Source organism: Lissotriton helveticus, chromosome 1_1 (assembly GCF_964261635.1).
Source record: "Lissotriton helveticus chromosome 1_1, aLisHel1.1, whole genome shotgun sequence".
NCBI classification, from domain to species: domain Eukaryota; kingdom Metazoa; phylum Chordata; class Amphibia; order Caudata; family Salamandridae; genus Lissotriton; species Lissotriton helveticus.
The window spans coordinates 1,699,747,292-1,699,772,321 of record NC_136057.1 but is presented as its reverse complement, the minus strand read 5'-3'; the positions used below and the strand labels follow the sequence as shown (position 1 = coordinate 1,699,772,321).

General features: G+C 55.3%; 1 protein-coding gene across 1 annotated transcript in view; it reads right to left on the bottom strand.

Annotated features, from left to right (window-relative positions):
* The window catches only part of NEMP1 (nuclear envelope integral membrane protein 1), a 323,363-nt gene that overhangs the window by 161,476 nt on the left and 136,857 nt on the right, over positions 1-25,030 (bottom strand). The window contains exon 5 of the mRNA XM_078689000.1: positions 13,611-13,704. Coding sequence (XP_078545126.1) covers positions 13,611-13,704 — 94 coding nt within the window. The remainder of the gene's footprint in view (positions 1-13,610; positions 13,705-25,030) is intronic.

Below are 25,030 nucleotides of genomic sequence, written 5' to 3'. Positions count from 1 at the left end.
GTCGGTTGAAAACACTGCACTCAAGAGTCGAAAGCTGCATGCACTGCTGTTGTTATATGCTAAGAGGCGGGTGGCCATGAACTGGGGGCGGAAAACTAAGCCCAAATTCAATGACTGGCTGGCAGATGTTACATATGGCCACATGCAGTTGGGAGCCTACTGGGATCAAATGCCAAATACCTCGCGCCCCAGAGAGGTTTGGGAGCCCTTCTTGCAGTGGTCACGAGACAGGTCGGTCACCCCCGAGACTACACCTGGGAGCCCATCTGCGCAGACCCCATCTGTTGCTGTAAGTCTGTCTCAAATCTGATTGTGCGATTCTGCCGTATCACGGCATGGGTTGATGTTGAGATGCGGAGGTCCCCTGATAGCTTAGCTTACCTCACCTCCTGGGCGGTTGACAGCTCAGGGACGATGTGGTCGCCTACTCCGCGGTGGATGTCGAGTTATAGATTTTTCCAGACACTATTTGCTGGCCCTCGAGAGCATGTTTATACACCGTGCCTTTGATGTTTACATGCTGTAATGTTTGATTTGCAATGTAACTAAACTGACGAATACCTATTTTTTGGTTAGTTATGTTTAAACAGAAAATTGCATCCTTTTGTAATATGCAGCAGTAATGATATATCGACTGTCTTGTCTGATGCAATGGTGATATTGTTTGTTGTAATTGCTGCGTTTTTACTCTGCAAATTCGTAATAAATACAATTAAAAAAGAAAGTTGCAATGTTTAAATAGGTCTAGACTTATTTAAACATTACAGTTATGTCAAAACTTTTAAAAATGCAATCAAATACATGAATGCCTAACAACTATTCTGGTTAACTAGGCCTTACTAACCTGCAAAAGTATCCATTGTGTGATTATCCGAAATGTGGAAGGGAAGGTTTAAAGAGTATTTGGAGTCCCTTCCCTTTTGATACATACTCCCAGCCAGATATAAATGCCAAAAGAGGTTAGTAATGTAATATTAGTAATGGTCCGCAAAGCCTTCGGCGCCATTGCCCGGCAGTTGGGGCACGACTCTGGGTCGTAGTCGCACACCAGGCAGTAGAGACACACGGGTGCGGGTCCGTCACCGACATCATCCAATGACAGTCCCCGCAAGACTTAAAACCGGGCATCCCTATGACACCAGGAGTCTATCGACTCAAAAAACAAGACAAAAAGTCTCTAAAACACAGTCAAAAAATGACTTGGGGTACCACTCTCTCCGGTCCTGCGCTTGATGGCAAGGAAAAAGAAAGAACTGACGTCAGTGCGCAACGGCCTGTCTAAATAGCTGCTGCAACATCATCTTGGTGACCACGATGCCAACGACGGCCGCGGAGCCGCATGACGCCACCTTCTGACGCATGGGTACTGCTGATGAAAACTTTCCAGATCTAGTCTGACGTCTGGGGGTAATTCTAAGGTAAGAAATCTATCACTATGTGTTTCTTTCAGATACAAACCACTACCATCAACATGATGCTTCTTTATACCAGAGCGTGGCACCCCCACCTCTCCTCCCTCCACCCCCTTCTCAAAGAGCCTATGGGTCTGCATTCAGGCAGTGTACATGACTTTCAGCATGGGATTGGGGGAACAGGGAGTGTGGGGGGGGGTGGGCAGTAGAAGGTGGCCAGTTCTCCAGGAAGATAGAGGGCCATGTAATCCCAATAATGTCTCCTGGAGTCTGCGTTCAATCAAAATCCACAACAGAAGGTAGTAGGGCTAAAGTACGAGTTACTTACCTTCGGTAACGATGCATCTGGTAGAGACGATTCTAGCCACAGATTCCTTCACGTAGAATTACCCCCAGGGGTGAGACTGGATCCGGAAACTTTTTGCCACAGCATTCCTACGTGCCGGGGGCGGGGCGACACCACGCGACTTCGCCCAGGCGTCGTCCGCATACGTGACGTCAGCGAGGTCACATAAGCCCCGGCGCGCCTACGTCAGTTTTCTTCAGAGAACTTTTCCACGTCGTAACGCGGAGCCACCAAGCAAAACTGTGGGAGTATTGGAACAGTGTGCGAAAGAGTAGAAAAAAGGAATGGAGAAGCAGTGCAACACTGCAGTATCCAAAGGCAGGGGCAGAATAAAGAACAGAGTAGAGCCCTGAGCAGCCACCCTGCCAGATTGTAAACAGCCTTCAAACAACCCACCCACGCCCCAAACCCGGAAACAGGGAAGGGGAGCCAGCCCCACGACAGTCAGGAACAACAACACTCCACAGGGCTCGTAAAATCATAAAAAAATGCACAAGACCTGCAGGTCTAGTAACCTACAAAATCGCCACGACCTAACTGAAATGCACTTAACCTATAACTCTGAAAGCTGAGCGAATGTGACAAATTAACAAGATTATTGCTCATTTACTTTGTGAGCAATAAAGATGCCTTTAAATCCTGCTATCTTGTCACATTTATTCTGCTTTCAGAGGCAGAGGTCAAGTGTCAGTTTGCATTCCTTGTCGCCAGAGAGGGCGAGTAGGACCTAAAAATAGCTTGTCTTGAATTAATCGGACTCCCAAATGAGAGCGGTCGAGTGAATTTTTCGAGCCCTGCTCCAAGCCACCCCAGCACAGAGGGCAACCATCCCCCAAGGAACAAGGGCAAGGCATGGTCAAATGACCCCAACACAGAGGACAGAAGAGGGGCAGGGACCCCTAGCAGCAAGAGAAAGGGAGTGGAGGGCAGAGATTGAACTCAAACCCCCCCCCAACCCTGGAGTAGCCAGAGTAGCGAGGCACAGGAGCACTATAACCCCATCCTCTGGAGAACCAAAGAGGAGGATGAAACAACAACAAGATGGAGCAACACGTCAAGAGCGAAAGAATGCACTCACAGGAGACAAAGCCCCCGACCAACCCAAGGGTCCTCGCAGAACTGGGAGGAAGGGCGGGCCGTGAAGGAATCTGTGGCTAGAATCGTCTCTACCAGATACATCGTTACTGAAGGTAGGTAACTCGTACATCTGATAGAGACTACTAGCCGCAGATTCCTTCACGTATAATAGCCCAAGAGGAATAACGGAAGAAGAAGACGAGGCCCTCACACTCACAACAGAGGAACCATGGGCAAGGCCAGAGAGGCTGAAGTACCCCACACCCCTCCAAGGCAACAAAGCTTCCATCCAAAGCCAGGCGGAGAAGCTCAGAGGGCCCAAGGAAATGAGGGAAAAGAAGACAAGCCCACCCCAGATGGAAGGCATCAGGCCAGCCAGAGCGGCGCCAACAGACAGAAGCCGCCAGAAGCAAGAAAAAACAGCTCGAGCTCCAGGGAGACCGGGCAGGCGACGCCTGACCAGGGAAGGCAGAGAATCATCCCAGCCCGCAGGACAGGAGCAGGAAGGTGAGGAAATGGCCCAACACCCCGCCCCCCCCCCCCACGAGGGGCCTCACACACGACCTCAAGAAGCAAAGCAACATATATAAACACCATGGAGAACAGGCACCCAAAGGCTACCAGAACTCCCCAGCAGAGTGCAAGCTATATAACAGCTACCACTACCCCACATAGGGTACGTTAAGTCCCAAGACATGGGAACCCTCTTTGGAAGAACTTCCGCAGCAGAGGTAAAAAAAAAACTAAAAAATCCACAGGGAAAAAAAAAACCCGCAGAAGGCTCGTCAGGCAGCCTAAGAGAAAAACTGAAGGCGTAATCTCAAGGCCAAATCTGAGCAGATAACGCCAGCAAAACACACACACAATGAACAAAGGGCCGTCCAGCAGCCAACAACGCCAAAGTCCCAACAAGGAGGACACGAAGGGCCAGAAAACACACCCCACAGAAAGGGCAACCGGCCCAAAGAATTTCTAGAACCAGCTCAATTCAGCAGTCACTGAGGAGGGGAAGGAGGAGGATAAGGCGTAGGAGGAGGATGGAGCCCTGCCAGGAACCTTTGGATGGCAGAGTCCGCCGGAGTATGGAATAACAGGCTGTCATCAAATGGAAGATCAATCAGCCGCTCCCAAATATTTTCAGGGAACACGCCGTCCCGAAGCCAAGCATGGCAACGGAGGGCGACTGAGGAAGCGATGGTCCGGCCCAGCACCTCCAAGATGTCCAGAGCGGAGAATTAACGCCGCTAGCGCCCAGCCATCCAACGCATGATGCCGTAAATCCACCTGAACAGTCTCCTGGGAAGCTGAGGACTCAGCCGAGTCCCACAAACAAGAGGAGGCCCTAGCCAACACACAGAAGGTGTTAAGGGCTCGCAGGGCAGCGCTGGTCAAGGCGAACATGTTGCACCCCCAAGAGTCCAACCGGCGGGCCTCCCGGGATGGGGAGTCAACAGTGGCGGCAAGGAAGGAAAAGCAGTCCGCAAAAGTAGACTTGAGGCAGAGGCGTGGAGGGAAAGACATGCCGGGTCACGCGGCGCCGGAAGGTGCTGGTGCAGAAGGTGTTGGGGCACCGGATCCCCTGAGGCGGGGTGCCTCCAAGCCCCCATCAGGGAGGAAAGGAGCAAACCCTCGAAGGGAAGCAACAGCTCCCTCCCACCAGAGCCCTGGTGGAGAACCTCCAAGAGATGGTTCGCCGGGAAATGAGCAACCGGGTCACCCATGCGCAGAATACCCACGGCAGTGGACACTGCGTGAGCGAAGGCAGCCTTCGCGGTGGAGAAAGCAGCTCCTCCGTAGGCAACGGCTGCAAACTAAGGCGGCTGTCCCCGAAGCCAAGCGGGGCGGGCAAAGGCCAGACCTGGAAGTCAGAAGGAACCGAAGAATGGGGAACCTGCCACTCCTCCAGTTAACACCTCGGAAATGGCGGGGAGTCTCCATACGATGACGCCGTCAAAAAAGACACCACGCGGCGGCCTGTCTCTGTGGAGGAAGACACCAGTAGGCACCCAACCTCCGGAGAAGAGGGGGCGTCTGAAGACGAAGCCGCGGCACGACCTCTGTGTGGAGCCGTAGAGTCCGCCGCCTGAGGCAGGACGTCAACACTATCCGGCGCCGAGGGAGACGCCGGATAGGGCTCCTCCAAGTCACACAGCTCCGGGTCCCGGAGTGGAGCTGGAGCCGAAGTGGCGGCGCTGAACGATGCCGACTCGACCTCCGCCGAGGCAGCTGCCTGCGTGGCGGAACGAGAGGTACCGGGGGGATTGACACGAAGCCCTGAGCCAGCCTCGGTCCAGGATGTTACGGAGGTGGCCTGGAGACCCCTGTGGCGGCGCCAGGGGCGATTCAACCTCTGACTCGCCCTCCGACGAGGCAGATGCCTGCAGGGAGAGACAAGAAGGGCTCGGAGGGGGACGAGGGGTCCCCGCCAAACCTCGACCCAGAGCGGGACGAGGAGAGTCCACCGACCCCTGTGGCGCTGCCCCGACAAGCAGGTGCCGGCGCCGTGGCGGTGTCAGCTCAGCCGTGGACAAGGCCTCCGCCTGCCCAGAGGGCCGAGCAGAGCTCGGGATGCGACCCGAACCCTGGCGACCTCAAGTGTCGCCACAGGTACTCCCGCAGGAGTTTGCGGCGAGGCAGAGGTGCCATGGTCCGAAGGAGGGACCACTGAGGAGCCGCACCCCAACAGCACCACATACTCCAAGCTTGGACCCGAACCAGTCGGCGCCAGAGCCGGCGGCGGCGCGGAGGGCCCAGCGCAAGGCAAGCGACCCGCTGACGCCCCAGGAGGGGAAGGAGGAGAATGAGAAGGAGGAGGAGACGCCAGCAAGGCCTGCAAAGCCTCCGCGTATGTCTCCATCTGGACTTTCGACGCCCCCTCACCGGAAAATGGTGGATAGGAGGACGACGCGCGGGGCTGCATCACCCTCAGAGAGCCCATACCATGGGCAGGCTGAACACCGGCCCCCGGGGACAAACTGCGACACGTATTCACCGGGGAGCGACGCTCCCGCGACATCGGAGAAGGGACGAGGACGACGACAACGGCCATTTCTGAAGCAGTCTGCCGAGGCTGATCGAGGGGATGTAGCCGAGCTTGAGAGACGCGCTGAGAGTAGTTTCATCCGGCACTCCCGCCGCGATTTCAGCTTCAACTGTTGGCACGCCTCACAATCAGTGGTGCCATGATCTTCCCCTAAAAACCACATACAAATGAGGTGAGGGTCTGTCGCCGACATAAGACGCCCACACGACGTGCAAGTCGTGAAGCCCGAAGGCATTAGCACACTGTTCCACCAATAATAGTCACAATGATGGAGGAAAAAAGGGCCCAAAACAGGCCCGAGCAAAGACCGGATCCGCGTTGCACACGGAAAAGGAAAAACTGATGTAGGCGCGCCAGGGTGGGGCTTATGTGACCTCGCTGACGTCACGTACGCCTGGGCGGAGCCGCGTGGTGTCGCCCCCACCCCGGCGCGCAAGGATGCTGTGGCAAAAAGTTTCCGGATCCAGTCTCACGCATGGGGATAATTCTACGTGAAGGAATCTGTGGCTAGTAGTCTCTATCAGATCAGTAAAGTTCCATTGCAGGCAGGCCTAATCCCCTTGCTTATCTGTGGGCAATAAGCTTCCGAACTGTCAGACAAGGTCTTTCTGAACCCCAGATGAAGGCCTTAATGGTCTGATCTATCAGACGGAGGGTTGAGAGGAGTATTAATTGGGGAAGCATGCCTAACACGTACGTGATACAAGGAAGGGTAACCATTTTCACTGCTTGAGTCTGTCCCCAGAGAGAGATTTAGGTGGAACCATTTAGCCAGGTCAAGTCACATTTACTCCATTAATGGGTCCAGGTCGTACGCCACCATGCGTTCCAGGGCCCTATTTAATAGAATGCCCAAATACTTAAGGCAGCAATTCTACCACTGAAATATGTGATCAGCTATGACAGCGCCAGTGGTGATCCGCAACAACGGCAAGGCCTTGCTCTTGCCCCAGTTCACTCAGTAGCCGGATACTGACGCAAAGGCATCAATAGTCTCCAACACCATAGGGCTGGAGGAGGGTAAGGGCGATGGGTAAGTAGAATGTCATCTGTGGATAGATACAATATCGAGGGTACTCAGGGAGTTGGTATACCTATTATCACACTAGATTGGCGCATGGACCCCGCTAGACGTTCCTTTACAAGGAGACAGAACAGAGAGTAGGAAACCTTGACTGGTATCCCTACAGACCGAGAAGGGGTCAGAAAGAAAGTCCTCCACAATTGGCCTGCACAGAGGAGGAATCATAGAGCCATCTCACTCTGGAGATGAAGTCCTCCCAAAGGCCAAATTTCTGGCAAACAAATAGTCATATTCTATCCTATCACAGGCCTTTTCTGCATCGGAAAGTGCCAGGGTTTCATCTGGAAGGTCCGTTGCTAGCCAGACCGCATAAGCCAACGTGCAGTGATGATTGTGTGATGAGTGGCATGGGACAAACCCCACTTGGAATGGTGAATAAGAGAGGGAAGGACTTGTTTAAGGCGGTTTGCTAGAATGTTGGTCTGTATCTTGACGCCTTCATTGAGCAAGGAAATGAGGTGATAACATCCACCAAGAAAAGGATTTTTTCCTGGCTTGGGTAGGACTGAAATCAGCACCAGTTGGACAGTTTACCCAAGAAGCATGAGCGATCAGCAAAGGCCTCAGAGACGATACACTACCGCAGATGTGGTCCATTTATAGAACTTTGATGGGAAACCATCCTCACCCTGGGCTTTGTAATAAGGTAAATCTGAGATGGCCTGTTCTACCTCCTGCTTGGGGATCTCACCCTGAAGCAGCTGCCTGCCATACTCTGAAAGGCAAGGTAAATGAATACCATCATCAAGATATCTTTATTCGGATTTAGGTTATAAATCCATAAAAGTCACACATACATATAACAAATATTCAACAGTGGGAAGGTATATCTGATTAATGTTATGATTACAGTAAAAAAGGAGAGCGAGTCAATTAAATACATTAAATATCCATAAAATATCTTGATTTCACAGTAGACTATATACAATCAATGGGCAATAATTGTAGAAACATCAGTGCAGGTCTGACTTGTTTAAAATTCATTTTCTTTAAAATTGGTACCAAAAAGAGTTTTCTAAGATCAGAATATAATGGGCAGAGAAACATAAAATGTGACAGGTCCTGTGGGGAATTCCCATCACAACTGCAAGGGGTTAGCACCTGGCCTCTGGAAGTCATCTTTGGTCTAGCCAGCAAAAGATGGAAGGTGTTTATCCGTAGCCTCGTTAATAAGAACATTTCATGTGAGGGGAGTGTCCCCAAGAGATAGGATTCTACCGAAAGAGACGTGATAAGAGGGAGATAGGCCCGGACACATGGTTTCATAGACTCCACAGCTTCCCTATCTAGTCTTTACTAAGTCAGAAAAGCAGTCTTGATTAATACAATGTCCTTCTTCAAAATGGATTCTGGATTGGTGAATAAATGAATACTTCCAGGAAGGTGTTGATCTGATTCTTGAACAATTTCTGGGGAGTAGAGTGTCCTGTAGTAGGATGCAAAAGCATCTGCAACTTCCTGCAGCTTGGTGACCAGCGCCACCGAGTCAGAGATGATAGGAGAAATGGCCCTTCCTGCCCCCCTCTGCTTGAGCTGTGCCGCCATAAGACATCCCACCTTCTCTTCCTGTTCCTAGTGCCAGTATTTAAACTTCTGTAGTGCATACACCGCTTTAGAGCTGAAGGGGGTATTGAAGAAGACATATGCTTTTCCAAGGCTGCACCTGGTGATAGTGGAAGGGGGGACCATGTATACATGTGGATGAGGTGGGCTATATCTGCTTCTAGTTTTTTCTGACACTCCTCCTTCTGCTTGTTGGATAGGACTGAATCCCTCATCAGGTCACCCAGATGGACACCTTTGCCGCCGCCCACAATGTCAAGGCTGAGTCGGCTGAACCATCATTGTTCTCCCGGTAAGTATGCACATGGACTTTCAGCTGCGTCTTGCCTACAGGGTGGTTGTATCAGGATAAGTTGAGACACCAGGGATTGTGTATTGGCCACAACAGACCCAAATCAGCCTCCAGGGTAATAGGTGAGTAGTCTGAAAGTGCGCCCTCTAATATTGAGGTCTCGTAGTGAACAGGAAGTAAATAGTGGGTCATCAGGATAAAATCCAACAGCGATTACATACCAGGGACAAATAGGTGTATGCCCAGTCCATTAATTGCAAAAGACGCCGTATGTCTCGGAGGCCATGATCAGCCACAAGATCTCCTAGAAGGGCTCGGTCCATATTATTTGATACATCAATTGGACCGATGCACTCTAAGAACGCATCCAAGGCCAAGTTCCAATCCCTCCCTATCAGGATGTTGACGGTATCTATCTCGGTCAATACTCATAGGTGTTGAAGAAGGCAGGCACACTTCCAACCCATGGGCGCATACACTGAGCCTAAGCATAGAACCTTACCGTTAAACATTAATTTGGCGAATACATTGTGACCCTCCGCATCAACCCACCTCTTAAGCACAATGTAAGATAATGTTTTCAGAATCAGGTTTGATGCAACACTTTCGTGGGGTTGCACGTCATCCGCAAGTCATCTGCTGCTCTTAGAGGACAACAACTGTGTATCGCCTCGTCCACCCAATCCCACGAAGCTTCTCCACTTTTTTTTTGATAAGGCGTGTCTCCTGGAGCAGAGCTATGTCGGCGTGTTTGGAGTAGAGATAGGAGAGCACTTCAAGCGTGATGTTATGTGCAAGACCACTGACATTCCAGGAAAGAATGCACAAGGGTGTGTTCATGGTTCTGGAAATCACAAGATTCAAACAGGGAGTCAGAGGGTCGTAAGAGCACAGGAATGTTAATCAGCTCCTGTTGGCAGTCTACAGGTTGCTGTTGGAAGTGAAGACCAGAACAAACAGGGAGGGAGGTAAGCAAAGAAAATGCCCAAAAGATAGGAAGGGAAAAGGTGGTTTAATCAAAAACAAAAGAGACGAAGGAGAAGGAAGGAAGGAATTGTGGTGGTGAAAGAAAAAAAAATACCCAAATAACCACAATACTTCGTGAGCTAGCAATCAATTCTACGATCAGTATAACTGCTGCGTCCTATTAACTGTAGTTGGCAGCTCTACACCTGAACGGCCGTCGAATCTGAAGCCCCCAGGGTTCAGTGAGCTAGAAGAAAAGTAAAGTGTTCAGGACGCTGGTAATGACAAAGATCAGGCAGTAGGTGAGTAATGACATGGAAGACAAAGGAAGCAAAACTTGTTCTTATGTCTATGAGCTGAGTGGAAGGGCAATTGATGGGAAATGTGACAAACTGTATCACGGTATTAGGCGATACAATGCACCATACTCCATAGAGTGCACGCTAAGGGGTAAAATGCGACGTGCGTGCTGTTTTTCATATTTTAATTAGTGGAAAGTGCAACCGTGGAGCATGACTTAGCATGTTATTCTATGGGAGGGGACGTAAAAGGAAAGTGAATGTTATTGCTGGACCACCAATGGGTAGAATCGGATAGCAAACATTTAAGAATGAACTACAATAAACATTGTGTCAAAGAAAGATCAGGAGAGAGTTGATCCCCCCCCCAGTGACAAACATGCAGTCTACTATACTCAGTCTGCAGGCTGGGAAAATTCTGCTGGACCAGTATTGTGTCTAATACATCAGCCATCGGACTACAGGCGGATTTGGCTTAAGTGGTGAATAGCAATTGCCTTTAGTATCTTCTACTCATCATGCTGAATTCAATGATTTTTGTCTTGGTTTCGGGCCCCCCTTGCATGTGTTTCAGAGTAGCTCTGGACAAGAGAGACCACCTCCGCAGCCGAGAAACCAGGAGGGCATTGTGAAGTGTCCATGGCTACTTCATGTAGTTCATCTAAAGGCCTGTCATTTCCCCTGGATCAAGAAGAGTCTCGACTTTTCATCCATTGAACATGCGTGCAGGTTCGAATAGGTCAAATTTGTCACCATATCTTGGGTTCATCAAAATCATAGGGTAAGTGAGCTCTTGCTGCTGTCAAGATCAGTCGAGCCTGCTCGAGCCGGAGGAAGCAGCCAATAATAGGCATTGGTCCAGGTGAGGCAGAGGCTCACCGCTGTCTTATTCTAAACATCTTTGCATCACGAACAATGGTAAAAAGTCAATCCCCAGGAGGATTGGCAAACAGTCACTAAGAAAGCCTCTAACATCTGTGCCTTTTGCGGTTTCAGGGATCCCAAAGAAGCATACATTATCCCTACAGCTTCAGTCTTCAAGGGCCACAACTTTGTTGTGCAATGTGCACCTTTCCAGGTCCCTATCTAGTAGGAGCTGGACCCTGGATTCAAGAGAGGACAGGTGGAAATCCAACTTTGCCACCTTGTCATTGAAACTGGAGATCTCAGTACAAATGGTCTTTGCCTCACTGGTGAGGTCAGTAATTTTCACATCCATCGTCTCCAGTCTATAACACACCTAAGTTCTCTTCGAGGATCAGGTCCATTGTGGCCTTCGAAGATCCTTGCAGAGGGTAAAAAGGTTTGGGAGACCACCTCTGTGATTAGCAGCTGCCTCCTCAATTTCCTGGATGCCATCCTGGGCCAGAGAGCAATTGAATCTTGACACTGGATAATAACCAAATGTAAACAGTTTGTATCCCCTCTACTAGAAGGAGGACATTTGGGGATTTCAATTTAGAGCAGGTCTCGCTGGAGGAGCCTACCCATGCCAGAAAGGGCGCAGAATTGCGATGGACCAGGATACCAGGGCTTACTGGAAATGCCATGGGCCTTCTAGAAAGGAGCAGATTATGTGCTGATAAATACTACGAGCCAGCAGTTGCCTTGGAGCAAAGAGTCTGTTTACCTCCCATGGGAGGTATGCAGCATTATGAGCGAGACGAAGGCTACATCCAGCTGCAAGCACTCAATTCCAAAACGTTGCCTCAGGTATCAACTGCTGTCGATATGGTAGTCCTTTCAGAGACCTACCTGTTAAAGTGGTGGACTAGTTGTGCCAGGCAGCCCAAGTTGCCCATTACCCATAGGGAGAATATAAAAAATGGACACGTCTAGCCTCTGGTGTGTTGAAAGTTGCAGACTGTCCTCTGGTTCTGAGTTCTCACTCAGTTGGAGACCAGCTACACAAGACAAGGGTGATTTGTGTGGGCGTGATTGGTTCCTTTTTGCGCTCACCAGCTCAGCTATTACAGATTCTTGCTCGTTGAGGAGAGGCTGTGATTCAATAAGTGGTGGAATAGTATGATTGACTCTCTTTCTAGCTCTTGGGGACAGCAATTTACTGCTACTACTGGCTGCTTTCATTGCAACTTCGAGATGAAGAAACAGAGTTCTCTGCATGTTTCCTCTTAAAACTCTGTGCCATGGATATTCAAAGATGCAACAGTTCCATCAGTGGCAGGGCCCTCCACAGATATTGCACTGCACCACTCATGGGCAAACTGACAGCCCGTCAGGATAGCCTGTAGAGGTGAGGCGATTCCTGGGGCTGAAAGCAACTGTTAACATCAGGAGTACATACATATATAGACGTTTTTGCCACCACAGTTGTCCAGCTGGAGTTCGTTAATAAAGGAGAAATATATATATATATTATCTTTTGGCTCCCCCTAGTGGTTAATAAAAATATTTACACTGCTATCTAAGGTGCTAAAACGCTGCTGCTCCTGGACATCAACTGTAAAATTACCTGAAACGTGAAGGAGGCATAATTTCCATCATTATAACGGTCATGCTCCCCCAGCTCTTCCGGTTTGCTTGATAAAAATCAGATTGCAGAGGGTGAGAGGGGGCTGTCGATGCACCTGCACCGAGTGGTCTGACAGTTAATGTTAGTTACGACATAAGTCGGAATTCCTGCCACGACGACGGAAGACCTAGCGGAGCCAGTTAAATTTTCTTGAGCAGACCTACTTATTCCTTCCATTGGGAGAGATGTACACCTGGCAGTCACGGGGACCAAAAGTATGGCAGTATCTGTTTTTCTCCGCAGGGTCTTGAACTGAGCTCAATCTCGGGCAGCCATCATCGGCAGTGGCCAGCGCGCGCCCCACCATGTGATCGTTCCAATGGCTTCCAAAAGCCAGGTCAAGTTCAAATGTAAGATCCTGAAACCAGAGATTCCAGTGCAATGTAGGGTTAGCCTACTCTATTTCCACAATGAACATTCAAAATGTGTTCTGATCAAAAGCCCTACGGTTTCCCACAATCATTTCCGCTCTGACTATATCATAAGAAGAAAAATACACTTTGCTACGCAAGCAATTTAAGCCAAATTCTGGAATCATCACATGATCACACTGTCCGCCTTGAAAGTGAAATCATTAAAACATGCCTCTTCCATGAACAGGAAAACTCTCAGAACCTACCATCCACCTACTGCAAGGCAGCACAAAGCCACCAAATGCCATACGTGTTGCCATGCAAAATAATAGTATTGATATAACTTCAATTTTCACAAGCAACCAAACAAGCACAGATCACCTTGAGGGAACAGAGTTTGTCGTATACACAATTAGAGAAAGAAATTACACATTCAAGACTGGAGACTTTTCAAAGTCTGAGAGTGCTCTGGGCTTTGAGGAATCTCAACAGTCTATTCTGATTTCTGGAATGTTTAGCACAGTCAATACATCAGTGTACATTAATTTGAGCTATTAAAAAAACATTCTGTGCCAATTCCACTATTTCAACTAAGACTTCAATTCTAAACTAGAGCACAGTTTAGCATTTGCACAATCTTACCTTGGGCATCAGCTTTGATAGCATAAAGATTAAGATAAGCAAGGAAGCCACCATTCCGACACTCATCCCTGTGGAGTAGTAGAACAGCTGACTCCTGCAAAGAATCAACAAAATGTTATGTATAATCCGACTTTTATTTTTTTTACTGGAAATAGCTGAAATCCCAGTCAATATAAATCCCTTCCTATTTACCCGTTTCAGTGCAACATGCCATTTTGCTACAAACTAAGATTGTTGTCTTTGCTCAATCGTTATTAAAAACAGGCATTTTGCACAACAAGTATTAAACTTTCCAAAAGTTATTTTTACGTTTATGTTGCTTTTAGGTTTGACTGGCCTATAAAATGCAGAAAACAAATGCACCTTGCATATTACTCATACAAAACAGTTACATCTCCAAAAGGTTGTTCCTTAGTGAATTGGATTGTGACAAGATTAACAATATAAATTAACCACACTGACAGGTCATGTTAGGGCATTGAAAAACACTGAGAACGGGACTTTAATACATTGCTGTGTTGCCAAAGAAATGTGGATCCATATGTTGATATTAAAAATTATGGCTTTATCTGCGTTTTAAAACTCCTCCCTCTTTATTTTTAATAATTTTTGTAGCACGTTTTTTTACAAACGCTTCCTCTCTTTTGTGTCACTTCAGATACAACTTCACAAATACCCTTACCTATCCAACACTATTCAGAAAGACTTTTTTTCCCCAGTCGCTGAAATATGGAAATTACAGCACACACAAAAAAAAAGAAAAGTAAAACTACATGAATTTTATTTTATCTTTAGGATATTAAGACTATGTATACACTCCAGGCTGTAGGACAATCACAATTGGGAGAATTATGCTGCTTTATTATAAAACCACACATGTTCACCTTTTTAGGTCTCGCGTGGCGTACTGCGCACTCGAGCTCGCAAGATTTTATGTTATAGAATGTACTTCACTAGCGAGGGGTTAAGCCCCACCCCTCTTCTCCATTGGCTGGCCTCCTAAACGGTGGCCAGCCATTGGAGAAGAGGTTGTAGTGACGTTCTTCTTTCTCTTTAAGCCCCATCCTTTTCAGACGGGGTTCCTTGACTTCCTGCTGAGGTAAAAGGTTTCTTATCTTCTTTTTGGGTTCAGATGGGCCCATAGAGAAGATAAGGAACCTTTTACCCCAGCAGGAAGTCGGGCCACCCAGTCTGCAAGGGACGGGGCTAAAAGAGAAATTCTCTCTCTCATCCTACTGGCCCAAACCATCTCAAAACAGCTTGCAAGGTTTATTTTGTCTTGCAAAGTGAAGTATGGTTACTGGCATATATAACCATAACGTATAATATAGAAACGCGGTTGTTATACACTTGCAGGATACATACTTTTTATTATATTAGATTATTTAAAATAGAACTATTACATAGTTTTTATCATAACGTTTCAAATTAGTTTGTTTTTCCTTAAATGTATTTTCCCCGTGCTACACAGAAAAGACCACCATTCAAATATGGCTCTCATTTTCCCATACACGGAATACAGTACCTTGCCCTCTTCCTGGTTTCCTTATTCCACAGTTCAGTCAGTATGCTACAGGACTCCATGACGTCACTTTGTGACGTTGGACGCATGTTTGTGACGCACCTGCCTAGTGTCATTGGTTCTATTCTGGCCCCGGCTGCTTCAGTGGTGTTTACAGTCCCCTCTCCAGTGCCTGGAGTATGATGGCGGGAGGCGGTGGACAGCAGTGGCGGGAATCCCTGGCAGATTATGTGTTGTTCGCGCGGCAGCGGGATGAGGCCGGGAACCGGCAACCTAGCAAACACCCGATTAGAAACTTGCTGCTCACTTTGGGCGGCGATCTGTGCGTGTGGGACGGAGAGCACGGCACGCTGCATTGCGTGAGCTTGAAGAGGCTCAATGGGGAAGAGCCCGAGCTATGTCGCTACCAGGTGAGGGCCCGCAACCGCATGTGAATGTTTCCACTGTCTCTACTGACATCAGCCCAGAAGGTCTCAAAATATCCTAGTTTCAGTCTTCATTTTGGTAACAGGGACACTTTAATCTGCACTTTGCTTAAATATTCTTCAGTGCGAGCGGATTTCAACTGGAAGGTGAAGTTGGAAAAGCATCTGTGTGCCATATGTAAGCTGCGCGACTTACAAATCTGACAAGTTAACAGCATTCTTTGTCCAGGTAACCTGCAAATCATACATAGAGGCGGAGAAGCCGGAGAATTCGCAGAAAGAGGCGTGTCAGAGCCGAGTTAGAAGTTTGACTTAGCTCAGAGAGCTAAGCATAAGCCCTCCCAACATACAGTCCGTGTGGGTGGGGTGTGTGTGTGTGTGGCTCTGTGTGTGTGTGCGTGTGTGTGGCTCTGCGTGCGTGTGTGTGGCTCTGCGTGCGTGTGTGTGTGTGGCTCTGCGTGCGTGTGTGTGTGGCTCTGCGTGCGTGTGTGTGTGTGGCTCTGCGTGCGTGTGTGTGTGGCTCTGCGTGCGTGTGTGTGTGTGGCTCTGCGTGCGTGTGTGTGTGTGGCTCTGCGTGCGTGTGTGTGTGGCTCTGCGTGCGTGTGTGTGTGGCTCTGCGTGTGTGTGCGCGCGCGTGTGTGTGTGTGTGTGGCTCTGCGTGTGTGTGTGCGCGCGCGTGTGTGTGCGCGCGCGTGTGGCTCTGCGTGTGTGTGTGCGCGCGCGTGTGGCTCTGCGTGTGTGTGTGCGCGCGTGTGTGGCTCTGCGTGTGCGTGTGCGCGTGTGTGGCTCTGCGTGTGCGTGTGCGCGTGTGTGGCTCTGCGTGTGTGCGTGTGCGCGTGTGTGGCTCTGCGTGCGCGTGTGTGGCTCTGCGTGTGTGCGTGTGCGCGTGTGTGGCTCTGCGTGTGCGTGTGCGCGTGTGTGGCTCTGCGTGTGCGCGTGTGTGGCTCTGCGTGTGTGCGTGTGCGCGTGTGTGGCTCTGCGTGTGTGTGTGTGTGTGGCTCTGCGTGTGTGCGTGTGTGTGTGGCGCTGCGCGCGGGGGTGTGTGGCTCTGCGCGCGGGGGTGTGTGGCGCTGCGCGCGGGGGTGTGTGGCGCTGCGCGCGGGGGTGTGTGGCGCTGCGCGCGGGGGTGTGTGGCGCTGCGCGCGGGGGTGTGTGGCGCTGCGCGCGGGGGTGTGTGGCGCTGCGCGCGGGGGTGTGTGGCGCTGCGCGCGGGGGTGTGTGGCGCTGCGCGCGGGGGTGTGTGGCTCTGCGCGCGTGTGTGTGGCTCTGCGCGCGTGTGTGTGGCTCTGCGCGCGTGTGTGTGTGGCTCTGCGCGCGTGTGTGTGTGGCTCTGCGCGTGTGTGTGGCTCTGCGCGCGTGTGTGTGTGGCTCTGCGTGTGCGCGCGCGCGTGTGTGGCTCTGCGTGTGCGCGCGCGCGTGTGTGGCTCTGCGCGCGGGTGTGTGTGGCTCTGCGCGCGGGGGTGTGTGGCTCTGCGCGCGGGTGTGTGGCTCTGCGCGCGGGTGTGTGTGGCTCTGCGCGCGGGTGTGTGTGGCTCTGCGCGCGGGTGTGTGTGGCTCTGCGCGCGGGTGTGTGTGGCTCTGCGCGCGGGTGTGTGTGGCTCTGCGCGCGGGTGTGTGTGGCTCTGCGCGCGGGTGTGTGTGGCTCTGCGCGCGGGTGTGTGTGGCTCTGCGCGCGGGTGTGTGGCTCTGCGTGCGTGTGTGTGGCTCTGCGCGCGTGTGTGTGTGGCTCTGCGTGTGTGTGTGTGTGTGTGCGCGCGGCTCTGCGGGTGTGTGTGGCTCTGCGCGCGGGTGTGTGGCTCTGCGCGCGGGTGTGTGGCTCTGCGCGCGGGTGTGTGTGGCTCTGCGCGCGGGTGTGTGTGGCTCTGCGCGCGGGTGTGTGTGGCTCTGCGCGCGGGTGTGTGTGGCTCTGCGCGCGGGTGTGTGTGGCTCTGCGCGCGGGTGTGTGTGGCTCTGCGCGCGGGTGTGTGTGGCTCTGCGCGCGGGTGTGTGTGGCTCTGCGCGCGGGTGTGTGTGGCTCTGCGCGCGGGTGTGTGTGGCTCTGCGCGCGGGTGTGTGTGGCTCTGCGCGCGGGTGTGTGTGGCTCTGCGCGCGGGTGTGTGTGGCTCTGCGCGCGGGTGTGTGTGGCTCTGCGCGCGGGTGTGTGTGGCTCTGCGCGCGGGTGTGTGTGGCTCTGCGCGCGGGTGTGTGTGGCTCTGCGCGCGGGTGTGTGGCTCTGCGCGCGGGTGTGTGTGGCTCTGCGCGCGGGTGTGTGTGGCTCTGCGCGCGGGTGTGTGTGGCTCTGCGCGCGGGTGTGTGTGTGGCTCTGCGCGCGTGTGTGTGTGTGGCTCTGCGTGCGTGGCTCTGCGTGTGTGCGCGTGTGTGGCTCTGTGCGCGCGTGTGTGGCTCTGCGCGCGCGGGTGTGTGTGGCTCTGCGCGCGGGTGTGTGTGGCTCTGCGCGCGGGTGTGTGTGGCTCTGCGCGCGGGTGTGTGTGGCTCTGCGCGCGGGTGTGTGTGGCTCTGCGCGCGGGTGTGTGTGGCTCTGCGCGCGGGTGTGTGTGGCTCTGCGCGCGGGTGTGTGTGGCTCTGCGCGCGGGTGTGTGTGGCTCTGCGCGCGGGTGTGTGTGGCTCTGCGCGCGGGTGTGTGTGGCTCTGCGCGCGGGTGTGTGTGGCTCTGCGCGCGGGTGTGTGTGGCTCTGCGCGCGGGTGTGTGTGGCTCTGCGCGCGGGTGTGTGTGGCTCTGCGCGCGGGTGTGTGTGGCTCTGCGCGCGGGGTGTGTGTGGCTCTGCGCGCGGGTGTGTGTGGCTCTGCGCGCGGGTGTGTGTGGCTCTGCGCGCGGGTGTGTGTGGCTCTGCGCGCGGGTGTGTGTGGCTCTGCGCGCGGGGTGTGTGTGCTCTGCGCGCGCGTGTGTGTGGCTCTGCGCGCGCGTGTGTGTGGCTCTGCGCGCGCGTGTGTGTGGCTCTGCGCGTGTGTGTGGCTCTGCGCGTGTGTGTGTGTGTGGCTCTGCGCGTGTGTGTGGCTCTGCGCGCGCGTGTGTGGCTCTGCGCGCGCGTGTGTGTGTGGCTCTGCGCGCGCGTGTGGCTCTGCGCGCGCGTGTGGCTCTGCGCGCGTGTGTGGCTCTGCGCGCGTGTGTGGCTCTGCGCGCGTGTGTGGCTCTGCGCGCGTGTGTGGCTCTGCGCGCGTGTGTGGGCTCTGCGCGCGTGTGTGGCTCTGCGCGCGTGTGTGGCTCTGCGCGCGTGTGTGGCTCTGCGCGCGTGTGTGGCTCTGCGCGCGTGTGTGGCTCTGCGCGCGTGTGTGGCTCTGCGCGCGTGTGTGGCTCTGCGCGCGTGTGTGGCTCTGCGCGTGTGTGTGGCTCTGCGCGTGTGTGTGGCTCTGCGTGTGTGTGGCTGTGCGTGTGTGTGGCTGTGCGTGTGTGTGGCTGTGCGTGTGTGTGGCTGTGCGTGTGTGTGGCTGTGCGTGTGTGTGGCTGTGTGTGTGTGTGGCTGTGTGTGTGTGTGGCTCTGCGCGTGTGTGTGGCTCTGCGCGTGTGTGTGGCTCTGCGCGTGTGTGTGGCTCTGCGCGTGTGTGTGGCTCTGCGCGTGTGTGTGGCTCTGCGCGTGTGTGTGGCTCTGCGCGTGTATGTGGCTCTGCGCGTGTGTGTGGCTCTGCGCGTGTGTGTGGCTCTGCGCGTGTGTGTGGCTCTGCGCGTGTGTGTGGCTCTGCGCGTGTGTGTGGCTCTGCGCGTGTGTGGCTCTGGCGTGTGTGGCTCTGCGCGTGTGTGTGGCTCTGCGCGTGTGTGTGGCTCTGCGCGTGTGTGTGGCTCTGCGCGTGTGTGTGGCTCTGCGCGTGTGTGTGGCTCTGCGCGTGTGTGTGGCTCTGCGCGTGTGTGTGGCTCTGCGCGTGTGTGTGGCTCTGCGCGTGTGTGTGGCTCTGCGCGTGTGTGTGGCTCTGCGCGTGTGTGTGGCTCTGCGCGTGTGTGTGGCTCTGCGCGTGTGTGTGGCTCTGCGCGTGTGTGTGGCTCTGCGCGTGTGTGTGGCTCTGCGCGTGTGTGTGGCTCTGCGCGTGTGTGTGTGGCTCTGCGCGTGTGTGTGTGCTCTCTGCGCGTGTGTGTGTGGCTCTGCGCGGTGTGTGTGTGTGTGTGGCTCTGCGCGTGTGTGTGTGGCTCTGCGCGTGTGTGTGTGTGGCTCTGCGCGTGTGTGTGTGGCTCTGCGCGTGTGTGTGTGGCTCTGCGTGTGTGTGTGTGTGTGTGTGTGGCTCTGCGCGTGTGTGGCTCTGCGTGTGTGTGTGTGTGGCTCTGGCGTGTGTGTGTGTGTGGCTCTGCGCGTGTGTGTGTGTGGCTCTGCGCGCGCGTGTGTGTGTGGCTCTGCGCGCGTGTGTGTGTGGCTCTGCGCGCGCGTGTGTGTGTGTGTGTGTGGCTCTGCGCGTGTGTCGTGTGTGGCTCTGCGCGTGTGTGTGTGTGGCTTCTGCGCGCGTGTGTGTGTGGCTCTGCGCGCGTGTGTGTGTGGCTCTGCGCGCGTGTGTGTGTGGCTCTGCGCGCGTGTGTGTGTGGCTCTGCGCGCGTGTGTGTGTGGCTCTGCGCGCGTGTGTGTGCTGTGTGTGTGTGTGGCTCTGTGTGTGTGTGTGTGTGGCTCTGCGCGCGTGTGTGTGGCTCTGCGCGCGTGTGTGTGTGGCTCTGCGCGCGTGTGTGGCTCTGCGCGTGTGTGGCTCTGCGCGTGTGTGGCTCTGCGCCGTGTGTGGCTCTGCGCGGTGTGTGGCTCTGCGCGTGTGTGGCTCTGGGTGTGTGGCTCTGCGCGTGTGTGTGGCTCTGCGCGCGTGTGTGTGGCTCTGCGCGCGTGTGTGTGGCTCTGCGCGCGTGTGTGTGGCTCTGCGCGCGTGTGTGTGGCTCTGCGCGCGTGTGTGTGGTCTGCGCGCGTGTGTGTGGCTCTGCGCGCGTGTGTGTGGCTCTGCGCGCGTGTGTGTGGCTCTGCGCGCGTGTGTGTGGCTCTGCGCGCGTGTGTGTGGCTCTGCGCGTGTGTGTGTGTGTGGCTCTGCGCGTGTGTGTGGCTCTGCGCGTGTGTGTGTGGCTCTGCGCGTGTGTGTGTGGCTCTGCGTGCGTGTGTGTGTGGCTCTGCGTGTGTGTGTGTGGCTCTGCGTGTGTGTGTGTGTGTGTGTGGCTCTGCGTGCGTGTGTGTGGCTCTGCGTGCGTGTGGCTCTGCGTGCATGTGTGTGTGTGGCTCTGCGTGCGTGTGTGTGTGTGTGTGTGTGGCTCTGCGTGCGTGTGTGTGTGTGTGTGTGGCTCTGCGTGCGTGTGTGTGTGGCTCTGCGTGCGTGTGTGTGTGTGGCTCTGCGTGTGTGTGGCTCTGCGTGCGTGTGTGTGGCTCTGCGTGCGTGTGTGTGTGGCTCTGCGTGCGTGTGTGTGTGTGTGGCTCTGCGTGCGTGTGTGTGTGTGTGGCTCTGCGTGCGTGTGTGTGTGGCTCTGCGTGCGTGTGTGTGTGTGTGTGTGGCTCTGCGCGTGTGTGTGTGGCTCTGCGCGTGTGTGTGTGGCTCTGCGCGTGTGTGTGTGGCTCTGCGCGTGTGTGTGGCTCTGCGCGTGTGTGTGGCTCTGCGCGTGTGTGTGTGGCTCTGCGCGTGTGTGTGTGGCTCTGCGCGTGTGTGTGGCTCTGCGCGTGTGTGTGTGGCTCTGCGCGTGTGTGTGTGGCTCTGCGCGTGTGTGTGTGGCTCTGCGCGTGTGTGTGTGGCTCTGCGCGTGTGTGTGTGTGTGTGGCTCTGCGCGTGTGTGTGTGTGTGTGGCTCTGCGCGTGTGTGTGTGGCTCTGCGCGTGTGTGTGTGTGGCTCTGCGCGTGTGTGTGTGTGGCTCTGCGCGTGTGTGTGTGTGGCTCTGCGCGTGTGTGTGTGTGGCTCTGCGCGTGTGTGTGTGTGGCTCTGCGCGTGTGTGTGTGTGGCTCTGCGCGTGTGTGTGTGGCTCTGCGCGTGTGTGGCTCTGCGCGTGTGTGTGTGTGGCTCTGCGCGCGTGTGTGTGTGGCTCTGCGCGTGTGTGTGTGTGGCTCTGCGCGTGTGTGTGTGTGGCTCTGCGCGTGTGTGTGGCTCTGCGCGTGTGTGTGTGGCTCTGCGCGTGTGTGTGTGGCTCTGCGCGTGTGTGTGTGTGGCTCTGCGCGTGTGTGTGTGGCTCTGCGCGTGTGTGTGGCTCTGCGCGTGTGTGTGGCTCTGCGCGTGTGTGTGGCTCTGCGCGTGTGTGTGTGGCTCTGCGCGTGTGTGTGTGTGTGTGTGTGTGGCTCTGCGCATGTGTGTGTGTGTGTGTGGCTCTGCGCGTGTGTGTGGCTCTGCGCGTGTGTGTGGCTCTGCGCGTGTGTGTGTGTGTGGCTCTGCGCGTGTGTGTGTGGCTCTGCGTGCGTGTGTGTGTGGCTGTGTGTGTGTGTGTGTGGCTGTGTGTGTGTGTGGCTCTGCGTGTGTGTGTGTGTGGCTCTGCGTGTGTGTGTGTGTGGCTCTGCGTGCGTGTGTGTGTGGCTCTGCGTGCGTGTGTGTGTGGCTCTGCGTGCGTGTGTGTGTGGCTCTGCGTGCGTGTGTGTGTGGCTCTGCGTGCGTGTGTGTGTGTGGCTCTGCGTGCGTGTGTGTGGCTCTGCGTGCGTGTGCGTGTGTGTGGCTCTGCGTGCGTGTGTGTGTGTGTGGCTCTGCGTGCGTGTGTGTGGCTCTGCGTGCGTGTGTGTGTGTGTGTGGCTCTGCGTGTGTGTGGCTCTGCGTGTGTGTGTGTGTGGCTCTGCGTGTGTGTGGCTCTGCGTGCGTGTGTGGCTCTGCGTGCGTGTGTGGCTCTGCGTGCGTGTGTGGCTCTGCGTGCGTGTGTGTGTGGCTCTGCGTGCGTGTGTGTGGCTCTGCGTGCGTGTGTGTGGCTCTGCGTGCGTGTGTGTGGCTCTGCGTGCGTGTGTGTGGCTCTGCGTGCGTGTGTGTGTGTGTGGCTCTGCGTGCGTGTGTGTGGCTCTGCGTGTGTGTGTGTGTGTGGCTCTGCGTGCGTGTGTGTGGCTCTGCGTGTGTGTGTGTGGCTCTGCGTGTGTGTGTGTGGCTCTGCGTGCGTGTGTGTGGCTCTGCGTGTGTGTGTGGCTCTGCGTGTGTGTGTGTATGTGTGGCTCTGCGTGTGTGTGTGTGGCTCTGCGTGTGTGTGTGTGGCTCTGCGTGTGTGTGTGTGTGGCTCTGCGTGTGTGTGTGTGTGTGGCTCTGCGTGTGTGTGTGTGGCTCTGCGTGCGTGTGTGTGTGCGTGTGTGTGTGTGTCTCTGCGTGCGTGCGTGTGGCTCTGCGTGCGTGCGTGTGGCTCTGCGTGCGTGCGTGTGGCTCTGCGTGTGTGCGTGTGGCTCTGCGTGTGTGCGTGTGGCTCTGCGTGTGTGTGTGTGGCTGTGTGTGTGTGTGGCTGTGTGGCTCTGCGTGCGTGTGTGCGTGTGGCTCTGCGTGCGTGTGTGCGTGTGGCTCTGCGTGCGTGTGTGCGTGTGGCTCTGCGTGTGTGTGTGCGTGTGGCTCTGCGTGTGTGTGTGTGGCTCTGCGTGTGTGTGTGTGTGGCTCTGCGTGTGTGTGTGTGTGGCTCTGCGTGCGTGTGTGGCTCTGCGTGCGTGTGTGGCTCTGCGTGCGTGTGTGGCTCTGCGTGCGTGTGTGGCTCTGCGTGCGTGTGTGGCTCTGCGTGCGTGTGTGTGTGGCTCTGCGTGCGTGTGTGTGGCTCTGCGTGTGTGTGTGTGTGTGGCTCTGCGTGCGTGTGTGTGGCTCTGCGTGCGTGTGTGTGTGGCTCTGCGTGCGTGTGTGTGTGGCTCTGCGTGCGTGTGTGTGGCTCTGCGTGCGTGTGTGTGTGGCTCTGCGTGCGTGTGTGTGTGGCTCTGCGTGCGTGTGTGTGTGTGGCTCTGCGTGTGTGTGTGGCTCTGCGTGTGTGTGTGTGTGGCTCTGCGTGTGTGTGTGTGTGGCTCTGCGTGTGTGTGTGTGTGGCTCTGCGTGTGTGTGGCTCTGCGTGTGTGTGTGGCTCTGCGTGCGTGTGTGTGCGTGTGTGTGTGTGTCTCTGCGTGCGTGTGTGCGTGTGGCTCTGCGTGTGTGCGTGTGGCTCTGCGTGTGTGCGTGTGGCTCTGCGTGTGTGCGTGTGGCTCTGCGTGTGTGCGTGTGGCTCTGCGTGTGTGCGTGTGGCTCTGCGTGTGTGCGTGTGGCTCTGCGTGTGGCTCTGCGTGTGTGCGTGTGGCTCTGCGCGTGTGCGTGTGGCTCTGCGCGTGTGCGTCTCTGCGCGTGTGTGGCTCTGCGCGTGTGTGGCTCTGCGCGTGCGTGGCTCTGCGCGTGCGTGGCTGCGCGCGTGTGTGGCTGCGCGCGTGTGTGGCTCTGCGCGCGCGCGTGTGTGGCTCTGCGCGCGCGCGTGTGTGTGGCTCTGCGCGCGCGCGTGTGTGTGGCTCTGCGCGCGCGCGTGTGTGTGGCTCTGTGCGCGCGCGTGTGTGGCTCTGCGCGCGCGCGTGTGTGGCTCTGCGCGCGCGCGTGTGTGGCTCTGCGCGCGCGCGTGTGTGGCTCTGCGCGCGTGTGTGTGGCTCTGCGCGCGTGTGCGTGTGGCTCTGCGCGTGTGCGTGTGCGTGTGGCTCTGCGCGTGTGCGTGTGGCTCTGCGCGTGTGCGTGTGCGTGTGGCTCTGCGCGTGTGCGTGTGGCTCTGCGCGTGTGCGTGTGGCTCTGCGTGTGTGCGTGTGGCTCTGCGTGTGTGCGTGTGGCTCTGCGCGCGTGTGGCTCTGCGCGCGTGTGGCTCTGCGCGCGTGTGGCTCTGCGCGCGTGTGGCTCTGCGCGCGTGTGGCTCTGCGCGCGTGTGGCTCTGCGCGCGTGTGTGGCTCTGCGCGCGCGTGTGGCTCTGCGCGCGCGTGTGTGGCTCTGCGCGCGTGTGTGGCTCTGCGCGCGCGTGTGTGGCTCTGCGCGCGCGTGTGTGGCTCTGCGCGCGCGTGTGTGGCTCTGCGCGCGCGTGTGTGGCTCTGCGCGCGCGTGTGTGGCTCTGCGCGCGCGTGTGTGGCTCTGCGCGCGCGCGTGTGTGGCTCTGCGCGTGTGGCTCTGCGTGTGTGGCTCTGTGTGTGTGGCTCTGTGTGTGTGGCTCTGTGTGTGTGGCTCTGTGTGTGTGGCTCTGTGTGTGTGTGGCTCTGAGCGTGTGTGTGTGTGTGGCTCTGCGCGCGTGTGTGTGTGTGGCTCTGCGCGCGTGTGTGTGTGTGGCTCTGCGCGCGTGTGTGTGTGTGGCTCTGCGCGCGCGTGTGTGGCTCTGCGCGTGGCTCTGCGCGCGTGTGTGGCTCTGCGCGCGTGTGTGGCTCTGCGCGCGTGTGTGGCTCTGCGCGCGTGTGTGGCTCTGTGTGTGTGGCTCTGTGTGTGTGGCTCTGTGTGTGTGGCTCTGTGTGTGTGGCTCTGTGTGTGTGGCTCTGTGTGTGTGGCTCTGTGTGTGTGTGTGGCTCTGCGCGTGTGTGTGTGTGTGTGTGGCTCTGCACGTGTGTGTGTGTGTGTGTGGCTCTGCGCGTGTGTGTGTGTGGCTCTGCGCGTGTGTGTGTGTGTGTGGCTCTGCGCGCGAG